Here is a 14,490-nt window from a genome sequence, read left to right as displayed (position 1 = left end):
GTGAAGAGAGGTGTGATAGAACAAAAAATTATTATTTAGTCTTTATAGTTGGTTCTTGGTACAGAGCTTCTAAAACCCTGGAATGTGTTGTTGTCCCAGGAGACTTGACTCATTTCAGACACCAAGGTCAAATGGGGTGCCAGACTATTCACAGTCTGCCTGCTGACAGTTGATTTGGGATTTTCAGTAGTCCTGCTCAGTTTTGGTCATTTTCTGGAACAAAGAACTCAGGAAAGCACATTCCTTATGATGCTTACCAATTCATTATAAAAGACACAATTCAGGGAGAGCTGAATGAAGAGACACATGGGGCGGGGCATGGGGGAAGGACTGTCTTTTGTCTGTTAATGAGATAACTCATGGATGCCTAGATGACTTTAGGATGAGGGGACTCCTGTGTGCATGTGAGTGTGCGTGAGTGTGAACATCCTTCAGCCCTTCCCACCTGTCCGGGTGGGGGGATTCTGGGCTGGTGAACCCCCAGAAGGCACAGGTGCTCTGTGTCCCTCTCAGTTGGTATTGGAAAGTTGGTTTGGAAAAGACAGAATATTAGGTGTCAGAAAGAAACCATTCAGGCAGCTGTCTGGGGTCCCAGCCATTGAACCAGTCCAGCTTGCAGACTTTCTAGCTAAACTTCCTCATCTGTTTATAGAATAGGTACCTTTCCCTGGAAGAGAAATATGACTCAGAAGCCCAGGGCATCTCATCCTACCCATAGGAGCAAGAGCCCTAGAAAGTCCCTCTGGGCTGGCCTGGAGAGGGGTTTAGGGCTGTCCTGGGTGACTTCCAGTGTTCCAGGAACCCTGCCAAGTGCTCTGCATTCCATATTTCACAGAATCCTCATCAGTCTGAAGAGAGAGATTATTATTATAACATTTTATGATGGAGGAAGCTGAGATTCAGAGAGGTTAAATAACTTGCTTTGACATACACACAAGGAGATCTAATGTGTGTAAGATTTTTCCCAGTTGCTGGGTTTTCTAATTTTGGTGGTCTGTAATGGCGTAACAACCATTCCCAGTTTTCTAACAGCCTTCCTGCCCATGACTCATTTGGGATACAGGGAAGACTTGTTCATCCCAGTCCTCACATTATTTAAGTGACTCATCTGCATGCTGACCTTCCTCTTTCCTTTGGCTGGTGAATGACTTGCCTCTTCCATTTGCACATTTACCTTGGAAGATTTCTAATGCTCACTCCCATTTCCCCACCAGAACTGACAGATTCTTTAGAGAGGAAACTGCCAGCTGGTAGAGCAAAATGGAATGACTTCTCTGCCTAAGACTTAGCAGGACACCAAGGAGTGTTGCGGTCTCTGGGTGTACAGACCAGGAGTAGCCCTGAGATCCTTTGAGCTCAGAAAGCACAGCAGCTGTTGTGGGTTCCTGTTCCTTTCTGAGTAGTGGGAGGCAACAGGGCCAGGAGTGTTCTGCCAGGAGGTTGACTTACCTGATGAAAGCTTGTTGCAGCAAAGCCCACAGAGAACTTCATGGGGATAATAGCAATGCCTTTCTTCTTCCAGTAGTTCTTCTTGTTGAACTCTTCCACTTGCATTCTTCTGCTGTAAAAGGAAGACCTTTCCAGACATTCGTTCCAGCATCTTATCAGGGTCTCAGGGCTGAATGCTTGTTTGTAGATGGTTTTATCAACTGTTTTATACATGTTTTTCTCCCTAATCTGAAGGAGATGGAAAATACAGTCAGTAGTTGTGGTAAGACAGACACTGACCACCAAACACACTTAAAAAGTCTTTCCATTAAACTACAAACTTTGGTAGGGGGGAAGGTCATTTTTTTTCTTGTTTTCTTTGAATAGCATGTGGTGCTGTAAAAACATTTTTAAAAATCTCTTCATTAATGCATCTTTTAAGGTAGCTCCCCTACCCCCAGAAGTGGCAGGCAGTGGATAATGCCATGCCCTAGGCCTAGGGAAGCAGATTTTTCTTTTTTTTCCCACAAGGTCAGAGGATGAAACAGAGCTGATAGATTTAGTGTCATAACTGAGGATTTGTTCTGCTATAGAGGAGTATATTTGTATATAATGACAGAGAATCTCCTCTAAGTTTTCCAATTGCCTTTGGAATGTATGGTCAAGTTTTTTAAAGAATTTATTTGAATAGGGTGTGTTTTATAGCTTGGGAACTTGGAACACTCAAAGAAAAAAGTCTATTGAGAAATACCCAAGGGTTTTTCATTATCCCCATCTTGTTCCAATAACAATAAAAGGATTACTGTGTTGTTATCAGCAACAACACTGGAATAATACTATGTACTTTATGAGAACAAATATTTTAATGAATGTGAATGCATTCGATTCTGCAGAAAGACTATTGAGGTGAATCATCTTGTCTTCATCTTATGGATAAGGAAACTGAGCCACAAAGAGTGACTCTCTTTGTTCTTGGGGTTCTACTTGCCTAGATTACCTTCCCACCACTTGTGCCTATTGTTCCTCAAGGCCAATCTCAAGTGCCATCTTCTCCAGAAAGTTCTTCCTGATTCCTCTCCCTTCAAGCCACTGTGATGTCTTCTTCCTTTGTGCCCATGGTACATTTACCTGATGTCTCTTAAGAAATCTATTGTTTCCCTGGTACAATATGAGGTGTTCTTTTGTGTGGAGACCCTTGTCAATCTCCTCGACAATCACAAATTATAAACCAGGAGGTCCCTGTTGAATTTAGGGATAAAGAAGTTCAAGAAACAATGCCTAGAGGGTCCTTGCTGGTGCAGAGGGTCTATATTGCAGAAAGAGGCTGGAAGTGGAAAAAGTAGACTAGGGTCTGATTGGAATGCGTGAGAAGTAGAAGAGCATTATCAACAATTACCCCAATTACTGAGGCTGCCTCTCCTTGTTCTAGTATACTGTACAACCTGTGTGCTTTCTAGTATATTACATAAAATAATATTTTTAGAGGGTATTCATTTGGCAGTATCTCTCAGAAGCTTTTCAGTGCACCAGAAGTCCATTTCTATAAGTTTAGTTTATCCTAGATACACCTACACAACGGGGTAAAATACACCCTTGGTACCTATGTAATCAAGATGTTTATTGCAACATGATTTTGATAACCAAAACGAGTAACAACCTAAAGGTGTATCATATTACAAAGTCATGAAAAAAAAAAGAATAGATCATTCCACTGACATGGTAAGATGACCATGACATATTGTCAGGTAGAAAAATAAATGTATAGAATGATATGTATATTATGGTTCCATTTTGATAAGTAATTATGTGCACATATATAGAGAGTATGTCAATATTTATATATATGTATGAATACAAATGGATGGGTAAAGATAAAAAAGTAAACATGGGACTCTTAATAATAGTTACCTTTGACCAACAGGAATGAGGGATGAGAAAGAAGATGTTCACTTTTTACTTTGATTATTTCAGTGTGGTTTGAATATTTTGTGAGTAATTATTTGTATATAAATTAAAAAAAGAAAAAGAAATTTTTGCCTTAGGAGGGAAGAAGATAGGAGGAGATGAGTTCTTGTAGGTATCTCTTAATTTATTGAATGCTGAGCCAGGACTCATTTGTTTGTTTTTTCTAGTGCGTTTCCTTGGGACAAGGTAGCCAATTTGCCCCCTGGTCTGATTCTTCACCAACCTTGGTTTTGACCTGATTACATTCCTACCATTTCTGGCGGGAGGCCACATTTGGCTGCTACAGCTGTGATGCAAGATTCTGTCACCAAGGTTCCTTGTGGGAAGCCAAACCCACGAAAAGCTGTATTGGATGGCAAATTTGTCATGCATGCACGGCCCCGGAATCTGAGGTTGCGGATTTTATATGCATTTTCCAGCTTTAGTATAAGAAATTCTGTTACCTAAAGTAAAAGGAGATATTCACATTTATTGGCCATCACATCCTGTCTCCCCCTCCTTTTTCTCTAAAAATCAAGTACAATGAGTAAAGACTCATCTGGAAATTTTGCACTCTTTTTACAATTAAGGATGTGGTTAGTTTTTTTTTTTTGTTTGTTTGTTTTTAATGCTACCAGGGGCACTTAACCACTAAGCCACATCCTCAGCCCCTTTTTATACTTTATTTAAAGACAGGGTCTCACTGAGTAGCTTAGGGCCTTGCCAAGTTGCTGAGACTGGCATTGAGCTCTAGATTCTCCTGCCTCAGCTTCCCAAGCTGCTGGGATTAACAGGTATGCACCACCGCAGCCGTAGTTTTTTGCTATATCCCCAGCCCAACATGATTATTATTATTTTTTTAATATTTATTCATTTTTTTTTAGTTCTCGGCAGACACAACATCTTTGTTTGTATGTGGTGCTGAGGATCGAACCTGGGCCGCACATGCCAGGTGAGCGCGCTACCGCTTGAGCCACATCCCCAGCCCAACATGATTATTTTTTGATACACATACCAGCTCTGATTCATCCAGTGTGCATCCTCCGTTAATATAGCACTCAATGTCTAGAGCTTTGATTCGCCCATTGTTCATGAATCCCACCTGTCACCAAATGATGGACATTTTACTGATAGGTTTAAAATTAACATGCCAAGAGCATCCACAGCCAAGTTCTCCTACTGAGCACGACTGGGAACAGACTTTGCTCCCTGTTCACTCTGTGGTGTACCATGCCTTGCTATTCCCTTGTTTTTCAGTCTGATTGATGAAGATCTCTTTGGACCTGAATTTTTCTGAGCCCTCTTTGTTCAACATGTAATTTTCTGTGCTTCACTGTTAAAGTTTTTGCTTGTCTTTCAGTGTGTAATTGCCACTCTTGTCTTCCTTACTCTCGGGAGATTCTCCTTCACTTTTTACTGGCTTTCTTTTTAATTTAGTCTGTGGTTTTCTCCTTGTGGAAAAGTCTCCGAGATTCCAGATTGTCCTGGGATGAATCACAGGGTCTCTCACAGACTGTAGAACTGAGGTCAGTGATTGGATGTGCAGCAATAGCTACTCTCAATTCCCTAGGTAGGGAAGGCGCTTTGTAGATGGTTACAAGACCTAGAGAATGTGAGCCAGTGCTCCTGTAACTGTCTGGGAGGAGCTTAAGGCAGATCACAGGTTTCTGATGTTGCTATTCCCCTCCCTCCCACCCACTTGGACCATCTTGTTTGGATAAGATGAATGAAAAGAAAAATCCCCACCCTCTATTCTGGTATTACCAAAAGATGACTGGCCCTGGTCCCTTTGCCCTTCCGAAAACAAAGATAATACACCTGAAGAAACTATATAACTGTATGGCTCTCATCATCTATTGCAAGAAAGATATCAGATAATAGACCACAGAGCAGTTAAGAACTATAGGAAAACCCGAAAATTCAAAATGTATGATAGTTTTGACAAATTCTAGACTGAAGTTTGATTTTGACTTTTCATGAGAATTGCTAAGCCAAATAGCACTCTGTATAAGGCAACAGAAAGAATTTTTCAACTGTTTAGGATAAACCTTTCAAAAATTTTGGAAATTATTATTTATGCAAAATATCTATTATGCTAATTTACAACCAGTTCTGAATAACTAAGCAAAATATAATTAGCAAGTCTGAATGAGGATATGTTTATACCTATGTATGCATATATGTTATTATATTTTATAATATATTATATTGGAAGTGACATTATATTTCTTTAAAAGTAAGATAAAATTTGGATTTTTCAAAAAGTTTACTTCTCTCTTTTTAATTATATTTTGCATTATGATAATTACCAAAATGTTAACAATTCAGAACTTCTTTAATAAGTATTATTACTGAAACAGTCTCATAACCATGACACAAAGGCTAATATATAACCCAGGCCAAAACAAAAGACACAAGATCCATCCTAACAACAGTAACTGCCACAATTCCAGCAGTTAGCCTCTAATTGCTCTTGGTCCTAGAAGATAATAATAGCTGTGACTATTAATTTCTGTGCATTCGAAGGTAAATAAAAAATTTAATGGCCAACCACAGTTCCTTTCTCTCTAATTATAAAAATTACTAATGCCAACAGAAGAAATAAAATAGCGCTGTGGAATGGGAAGCTGTGATTTTAGTAGTATGGATACTGCAATAATCTAAGGGAATGACAAAGTCAGATAGGGAATCTAACTGTGTGTATGCCAATAGCAATGCCCAAATAAAAATGTCTGTCATGCTTTGTATTACATTAGAACTATTCTAACAGCTCAATCACAAATTTTTTCAAGGTGTTTTTTTTTGGGGGGGGTACCATAGATGGAACCCAGGGACACTTAACCACTGAGCCACTTCTCCAGCCCTTTTTATATTTTATTTAGAGACAGGGTCTTTCACTGAGTTGCTCAAGGCTTTGCTAAATTGTTGAGGCTGGCTCTGAACTCATGATCCTCCTGCCTCAGCCTCCCAAGCTGCTGGCATTACAGGTGTGTACCATGGTGTCCTGCTCAATTACAAACTTGAAAAGTGGCATTGTCAACTAGATGCCAGCAAATAATTTTAATAGTGTTTATACTACAGTTGCATAAAAATGCAGTTAATGCAGTAGAAGTACTTTTTTAAAGATGAGATCTTTTTATGTTGTTCAGGCTGGTTTTGAATTTCTGGACTTAAGCTCTCCTCCCACATCAGCCTCTCAAGTAGCTCTAACAACAGTCATGTGCCTCTGCTCCTGGCTTTACAATTTTAAATCCAATTGTTTTTTTCATCTGCAAAGACGTTTTGTGACACTTTTATGGTCACTTAGTGGAAACTTTCATAAAAAATAATTTTGCAGTTAAAATGGTCAAATGTTTCCAAACATTTCTACTATAAAATAATATTTTTACATTCAAGAAGTTTTGGTGTAACAATGTTTGTATCTTGAGTTTTGTTTTCCCCTTCCAGTTCTGTGTATTGAACCCAGGGGCACTCAACCACTGAGCTATATCCCTGGCCCTTTTTAAATTTTTTGTTTTGGTCAGAGTCTCTCTAAGTTGCTGAGGCTGGCCGTGAGCTTGTGATCTTCCTGTATCAGGCTCTTGAGTAGCCAAAATTATAGTTGTGCACTATCATACCTCATGTTTTTGTATTTTGTGGGGCTAGGGATTGAACCCAGGGCCTTGTACATGCTAGGCAAGCACTACCTCTGAATACCGCCCAGTCCTGTTTTTTTTTTTTTTTTCTTTAAGGAGCTACTAATATAAAATCTTATTCCTTAAGTAGTGTTTTTATCATTGCTTCAAATTATATTTTCATTATTAAACCAGATTTGTTAAAAGTTCACCACGAAATGCTATGAATATGCAAATATATAGCATCTTCATTAATATTTTAGACAATAAGATTGTTTTTACAAAATCAAAATTAGTAAAAAAGAAGAAAACCATTTAAGTAAAAGGAATTATTTTTAATAATTTGATCTTTCAGACTTACTTTATATTTTCCAAATAACGGGTGCCTCCCTCCAGTTATTAACATGTCATCTTCACGATCAAGAACAAGACGAATGGGATGGCCAGTTCTAAAAAAAAAAATTTGAGTCAAATTCCCCATCCATCCCACCCACCCAACCCTCCACTCTCCCCTCCATCTACTCCTTCACCTATCCACCTACGTATTTACGCAACCCTTATTTATCTTCCCATATCCATCTATCCATTCATCTACCTATTCATCCACTATCCACCTTCCCACTCATTTATGCCATTCATTTAACTGTCTCTCCATCCATCCCATATAGATTTATGAGTTGCATGCTGTATGTACTAGACATTGATGTGAATTAATGTATGACCAAATGACTATTGTCTCTGTGATTGATAATTCAGTGTGAGAAAATCTAGCTAAAGGGATTAATGTCACATGACAGTTAAATTGCATTATTATGGCTTCAAATTGACCTTCAAGTGTGATCCTCACCCAGATCCCATTATTATGCATCTCTCTGCAGCTAGTTATAAAGGAGAGAGCTTGAACAGATAAATGCAAAGTTAACAACAGTACTATAAAAACATCAGTTAAATGTAAAGATTCCAGGTTCATTGTCTAGTAATTCTGAATCAGTGGGGCTGGCATGGGGAGGCAGGAACTTTTACAATCTCAGGAGACTTTTAATACCCGGAGGTTTGGGAACACTGTTCCAGGTGTGTGTGTGGGGGAGGGCAGGTCATGTAATGTATGGCAGTTGTGCGTGAAGGCAGGGTTGTATTTTAAAGCACAGGTTCCCACACTTGGCTGCATAATGGAACCACTGGGGAAGTTTTGGAATATTCCAGTCCCTTGGTTGGTGATGGAAAGTGCAGGTGCTGGGATTTAAATGTTCCCCATGTAACTCCAATGTGCAGTCACATTTGAGAACTCTGAAAGGCCCAAGGCCTTGTGAGAACACAAAGAACTAATTCTCTCTTAATCACTTGGATCCCTTGTGGTTGAGATAGAGAGGGGTTAGATACGGAAAGAATGAAGATGAGGTTCAGATCCTGGTTTTCCCACCTGCAGACTAAGACACATGCTTTGAACTACACGGAGGTTGTCAAAGGAAGCAGTATCTGGGGACGTTACAGACTGATGAAGCCTCTGACAAAATACCAAAGAAACAGCCATAAAAAATGAATGAGTAACAGAAAAGCCAGCACCTATCATACATGAATGTTGAGGCATGAATGGCAAGTGAATTGGTGAGTTTTCCATTGCAGCAGTTAGCTCAGGAACCACCAGCTCCTCCCTTTTTTTCCCATGATGGAGATGGAACCCAGGGTCTTGCATGTACTAGGCAAGCACTCTACCACTGAGCTACACTCCCAGCCCCTAGGAGCTCTCTTTGAGGACAAGTCATCTGTCCACTGAGATAAACAGTTTGAGGGGGTGGTACTTCCCACATCAGCAAGACAGAGGATGGGGGTGGGGTTCTTTCATCACTCCAAACTGTTTTCAAGTTGAGAGTAGAAAGGAAAGTCAGAGAATAATCCACTTGGACAGAGTGCCATATTCTACCTGTAGGCCACCTTCTCTGAAGCTCAAGAATGTGCAGCCCCAGCTCTAGAAGTATTCAGCCAATAAGATCACTTTTTCTTAAAGCATATTAACTTATTCAAAGTCCTGGATACATGTGACTTTTGCACTAACTCTAGAAGGGTGGGAAGGCTGAGCATGGTCCTGCGTGCTTGTAGTGCTAGCTACTTGGGATGACTTGAGGCCAGGAGTGTGCAAACAACCTGAGCAACATAGCAAGACTCTTTCAAAAAATAAAATAAAGAAAAGAAAAAGTCTGGTGATGTAGCTCATTGGGAAAGTGCTTACATAGCATGCATAAGATTCTAGGTTCAACCCCCAGTACTGAAGAACGGCCAAAAAAATGAAGAAGAGTGGGAGGGTAAGTATTAATATCTACATTTTATAAACAGAGACTGAATTGTCAGGAGTATGACAATGACTATGACAGAAGCCAAAGTGACTCTACATTCTGCACCCTCTGTATCCTCTAGCATACTTACTTGATAGCACCCACTGCTGCAATTGCCCCAAACACAGATGGCCTTCCCACCTTCCCTCCAAAACCTCCGCCCACTCGTTTGACATGGCAGGTGATCCTGTTGATGGGGATGTTTAGAGTAGAGGACACTGTTTTCTGTAAAAGTGAGATAACAGGAAGATTTCTAAGAGGGAAATGGCAAAGAATTGTTTTGTTTCCTGAAACATATCATCACAGCAGAATATGTTCACATCTACCTTTGGTAAAAAAGTGGATAGTTCAAATCTGTCTTATGGAGCTCTGCTTAGTTCATTAATCTTCACAGAATAGTTCTTCCAGAAAAAAAAAATGGAATTTACCAGAAGGGAAACTGTCACACCCCTGGATTCTTGTTCTAAGTTGGATTCCAAGTCAAATGCCTAGACCTAAAGTCCCACAGTGGTGAAAACCAGCAAATTCCTGGTATGCATGCAACTAAACCCTAGAGCACATTGTGGCTGGGGAAGTAAAAAAAATGTTCTGTAAGGTAATGTGCTGACTCTAAAGATTATCTGTAATGATTATTTTAGAGAAAAAATAATTTAGTGGTGTCATCCAACCTGAGAATTCATCTAAGCCTAATGGAAATAGACTAAAGTGACCATGGCTCTTCTTTTATTACATGATAATGCCAGAAAAAATAATAAAAACATTCTGAGGTCTAAGCTGCTTTAGATCAGGTGTTCAATACTTGGATTCTAAAGTTTTGTAGGTAAATGGTTATCAACTATGGAGCTGTGGGGATTGCCCACCATGATGGAATTATGAAGGTGGGGAGTTGGGGAAGACCCTTGATCTTACCTGCACGTGGGCTGGATCCTGTGTGGACACATAAATGTCCAGTTCTTTGTCCTCTGTCTTTGGAATAACAAGCACTCTTTGTGTTTCCATGTAAAAGTGTTCCTGTCCTCCAACGTGGACCTCTCCTGTTAAGCACAAGCACAGGACAACTTCTGAAGGTGTATGCTGCCTGGAGGCCACCATCTTGGGGAATTCAAAAGCAAGTAAGACATGGACTGACTAGTTTGCATTTGCTCTAAGGAATCAGGCATGTGTCTTATAGCAACTGGAAGCAACAGTTGTGGAAGTTAAATGTGTCAGCTTCTGTTCCTTACTCTACCCTTAACTAATCACAATTTTAGGGATTTTTCTTCTATTTATTCTGCTGCTTACCCCCCAAATACAACACACACACACACACACACACATACACACAATTTGATTTTTTTTTTGATGATGGTGCTAGGGATTGAATCCATGGCCTTGAGCATTTGAAGCAAGTACTCTACCAATTAATCTATCTCCCTATCCCACACATAATTTGAAAGGAAGAGGTATAAATTTGACAAAGCCCCAAGATTTTGGAGGATGATCTCTTTGGTGAGAAATTACATGCTCTTGAGGTATTGTTCAGTATTCAATCAGGCAAAATTCTACTAGCCATCCTGAGTTGCTTACCTTCAACAATTTGATCCACTTTTTCAAATGCCTCCTTAATGTTTCCTTGCTCAAGTTTTTTTTCAGGGCATAGGAATGAATTGTGTTTTATGGCATCCTGTGTAACAGGGGAAATCACAAAAGCCAGTTAGTCCTACTTTTTTCTTCCATCAGCTGTTTTTTTCTCTAATGAAAGTTACTATACTCCTCCAAATCACTGTCTCCTGGGATGTATGAAAGGTGTCAAGTAAGCAAGTACTGGAGCAGCAGGCCACTGTAGAGAGGGATGTCAAAAGGATTGTCTTCCAGATTTGCAGAGAAAACCGGCAATAATTAGTGAAATGTTAAGAAGGATGCTGAGAATTGAGGTCTGGGGGCAGTAGGATGGTCCAGGATGATAAATGCTCATTCCTCATTTTTAATGTGGATCTCCAGGGAACAGGCAATAGGTTCCAATGTCTATAAGTGAGTTTCTGTTCCCCTTTTTTCACCTTCTCCTTGAGAAAAACCACTGATATTAGACTAGGCTCACATGCAAGAACCCCTAACTCAAGAATCTGAAAAATTGAGGCTGTGTTGAGGCACAATAGGTGGGTCCTTACACATCCTGGGGCAAGACATCTTGAAAATAATATAGAAAGTTTGTTCATTTCTTTGAGTATATGGGATATATCACAAGAGCCTTCCCAGTTCTTTGTTCCATGGTGTGTGTGTGTGTGTTTGTTTTGTTTTGTTTTGGTGATGACAATAAGATGAACTGATTCACATATGAAGACTGGATGCCATTCCATTCTATGGACTGACCTACCAGCAGCTGATCCTTACTTAACCTGTGGATCCCAGCTGTCTTCCATTACTTCAGAAGGACACTCCTCTGCTACCTTCTTAGACTCCCCAAACCTAGGAGTCAACCTTTCTTGCTAATGATGATAACAGTGATAACATTTGCACCATGCACTGAACAATAACAGAATATTTACATGTCTTCTCACACTAATTTCATGATTATCTTGATTTTCTAGACAAAGAGACTGGGCTTAGAGAGGTGAAAATAACTTTCTCAAAGTCATGCTGCAAAGAAGTGAGGGAGGCAGTGTTCAAGCCCAGGCTCAGTTTTCAGAAACATCTTGCCTCGTAATGAACACCTGATTTCTCAAAGCCACAAAAAACAAATCATATAATTGAAAATTTCATGTTATGCTATACTGAGATCTCAATAAGTCACCCTCTGCATGTGCAGGGATGTTTATTTCCATATTGTAAATAGTATCTGAGATTTGCAGGCTCTAACTCAATGAGATCAAGGCATATAATTTTCTTACAAATGCTGTTTTTAGTGAGTGCTAATTATGAGCCAGGCACTGTTCTGAGCACTTTATACATATGAACTCATTTAGTTTTATGATGAGTTTTATGATGAGACATATTATTATTACCCCCAGATTACAGATGAAGAAACTGGCATAGAGATATTAAGTAACTTGCCTAAGGTTACACAGCTAGTAAGTAGTACAGCCTTGATTCAATTTTCCCAGTTTGGTTCTTGCACTTGTCCTTTTAACCACTACTCTACACTACCTTGTGTGCATTTATGTTTAATACAGATTCATATAAATAAACAAATTAATAGATGGATGAATCAGTATTGGTATAAATGACTCTTATCACCTGCTTTTGGTCACAAAAGAATTATTTCCTGATTCTGGATCATCCTATTGAGGAAACTCTAGATCCCTATACACTCTGAATCTCAGAAAATTTCATGGTGTATCCTCTGGGTGCAACTTCCCCCTTGGTTAAAATGGGGTTCAAATTGAAGTTTCAAAAACCCATATTAAGATCCTAGGACAACCTGGGGAAAGTGAGTGAGCCGAGAAAAATGGCCTAGACTCTTTGCCAACTTGGCAAATGGGAATTTGGAGCAGAGTTAATTTGGTTTAGAAATATTAAGAAATACTTTTTAAAAGTTATTTGAGGGGTCTGGGGTTGTGGCTCAGTGGTAGAGTGCTTGCCTAGCATGCACAAGGCACTGGGTTTGATCCTTAGCACCACATAAATGTAAAATAAAAATATTATAAAAAAAAAAAAAAGTTATTTGAATATTGAGCAATTTGTACCTTTTAGGAACATTTTAAAATGCTCAAATGATTCACTAGGGTCTTCAATACTTTTTATGACCTGTCATAAGCACACAAACAAATTAGTTCTGAACCTGTCTCTTAGAACTTGCAAATCCTAGCTGCTGCTGTTTAGATCTAGAATGTACCCCAGAGGCTTGGTGGTGAAAACTTGATTAGGTCACTGGGGGTGTGTCCTTGAAGGGGACTGTGGGACTGTAGTCCCTTCCTCTTTCTCTTTTTCCTGTCTCAGCCACAAGTTTCGCTCTACCATGCACTGCTGCCGTGAAATACTACCTCACCATAGGCCCCAAAACAATGGGACCAATTGACTATGAATTGGTCTGACACTGTGAGCCAAAATCAACCTTTTCTCTTTATAAGTTGATTATCTCAGGTATTTATTACAACAATGAAAAGTGAGCTAACATACCCATCCTCACTTGAATTGTGTTCTCCATTCGCTTTCCTGGAAATATCATCTGAAGTCCATTATATAGACCCCAATTGAGAGTGTAAAATTTCCATGAAATTCCACCATAAATTTCTCACTACTTTTGGGCTCCACCTTGGAAACATTATTTTTCTCAATATCCATTCTCATTATCTTCCACAAGTAATAGAATCCCTAATTTTTAGTGGATACATAGCCACATGGAATAAAATCTACATTTTCCATCTCCCCTTGAAGGTAGGTGTGGCACGTGACTAGGTTCTAATCAATGAAATATAATTAGGCATTTATAACTGTGAAGTGTCCTGAAAGAGAGGGGGTATTCCTGTCCCCATTACCTCATTCTCTCTGTTGTTTGGAATGTGGGTTTAATGGCCAGAACTTCAGTAGCCATTGCGGACCAGAGGTGACCTGAAGAATGGAAACCATGCATACAGAGCAACTAGGTAGAAGGAGGCTGGATCCCTGACACAAGAACCCATATGCATGGCTTAAATATGTCCCCCATAGTCCATGTGTTGGAGACCCGATCCCTAATACAATAGTCTTGTGAGACAGGAACTTCAAATTAAAGAGTTGATCAGGTCACGAGGGCTCTATTTTCTTGAATGAGTTGATGCAGTTATTATGAGAAGGTTCTTTATCAAGAAGAGAGGGGGTTTGTTATAAAAGCAAGTTTGGCCTTCTCTTGCTCTCTCTCTCACACATGAACATGAACCCTCTATTGACCTTCTACCTTCTGCCATGGGATGATGAAGCACCATATGCAACCACCTAGTCATGGACTTCCCAGACTCCAGAACCATGAAAAACACATTTCTATTCATTATAAATTACCCATCTTAGGATTTCTGTTGTGGCAGCACAAAACAGATTAAGATACCACATAAGCTCTGGACAAACCACTGCTAGACTTTTTGAATGTGAGACAAAAACTTGTACACTGAGATTTAAAAAAAAATGTTCCTTGGAGTCAAAGATAATTTCAGTTCATACAAGTAATATCTTCCAGAGAAAACTTACTTTTCCAGGGAAAGCCAATCCCCCTCCTCTCCAAA

At 39.6% G+C, this 14,490-nt stretch overlaps 1 protein-coding gene across 1 annotated transcript in view; it reads right to left on the bottom strand.

Annotated features, from left to right (window-relative positions):
* The window catches only part of LOC308630785 (aldehyde oxidase 2-like), a gene marked incomplete at its 5' end in the record, with an annotated part of 86,709 nt that overhangs the window by 31,082 nt on the left and 41,137 nt on the right, over positions 1–14,490 (bottom strand). The window contains 7 exons of the mRNA XM_081261427.1: positions 1,450–1,677; positions 3,645–3,836; positions 4,388–4,474; positions 7,348–7,435; positions 9,408–9,541; positions 10,226–10,350; positions 10,883–10,979. Of these exons, the coding sequence (XP_081117553.1) occupies positions 1,450–1,677; positions 3,645–3,836; positions 4,388–4,474; positions 7,348–7,435; positions 9,408–9,541; positions 10,226–10,350; positions 10,883–10,979 (951 nt within the window). The remainder of the gene's footprint in view (positions 1–1,449; positions 1,678–3,644; positions 3,837–4,387; positions 4,475–7,347; positions 7,436–9,407; positions 9,542–10,225; positions 10,351–10,882; positions 10,980–14,490) is intronic.

This window comes from Spermophilus citellus, assembly GCF_964194105.1.
Source record: "Spermophilus citellus genome assembly, chromosome: 11".
NCBI lineage: Eukaryota > Metazoa > Chordata > Mammalia > Rodentia > Sciuridae > Spermophilus > Spermophilus citellus.
This window is presented reverse-complemented; position numbering and strand designations above follow the sequence as displayed.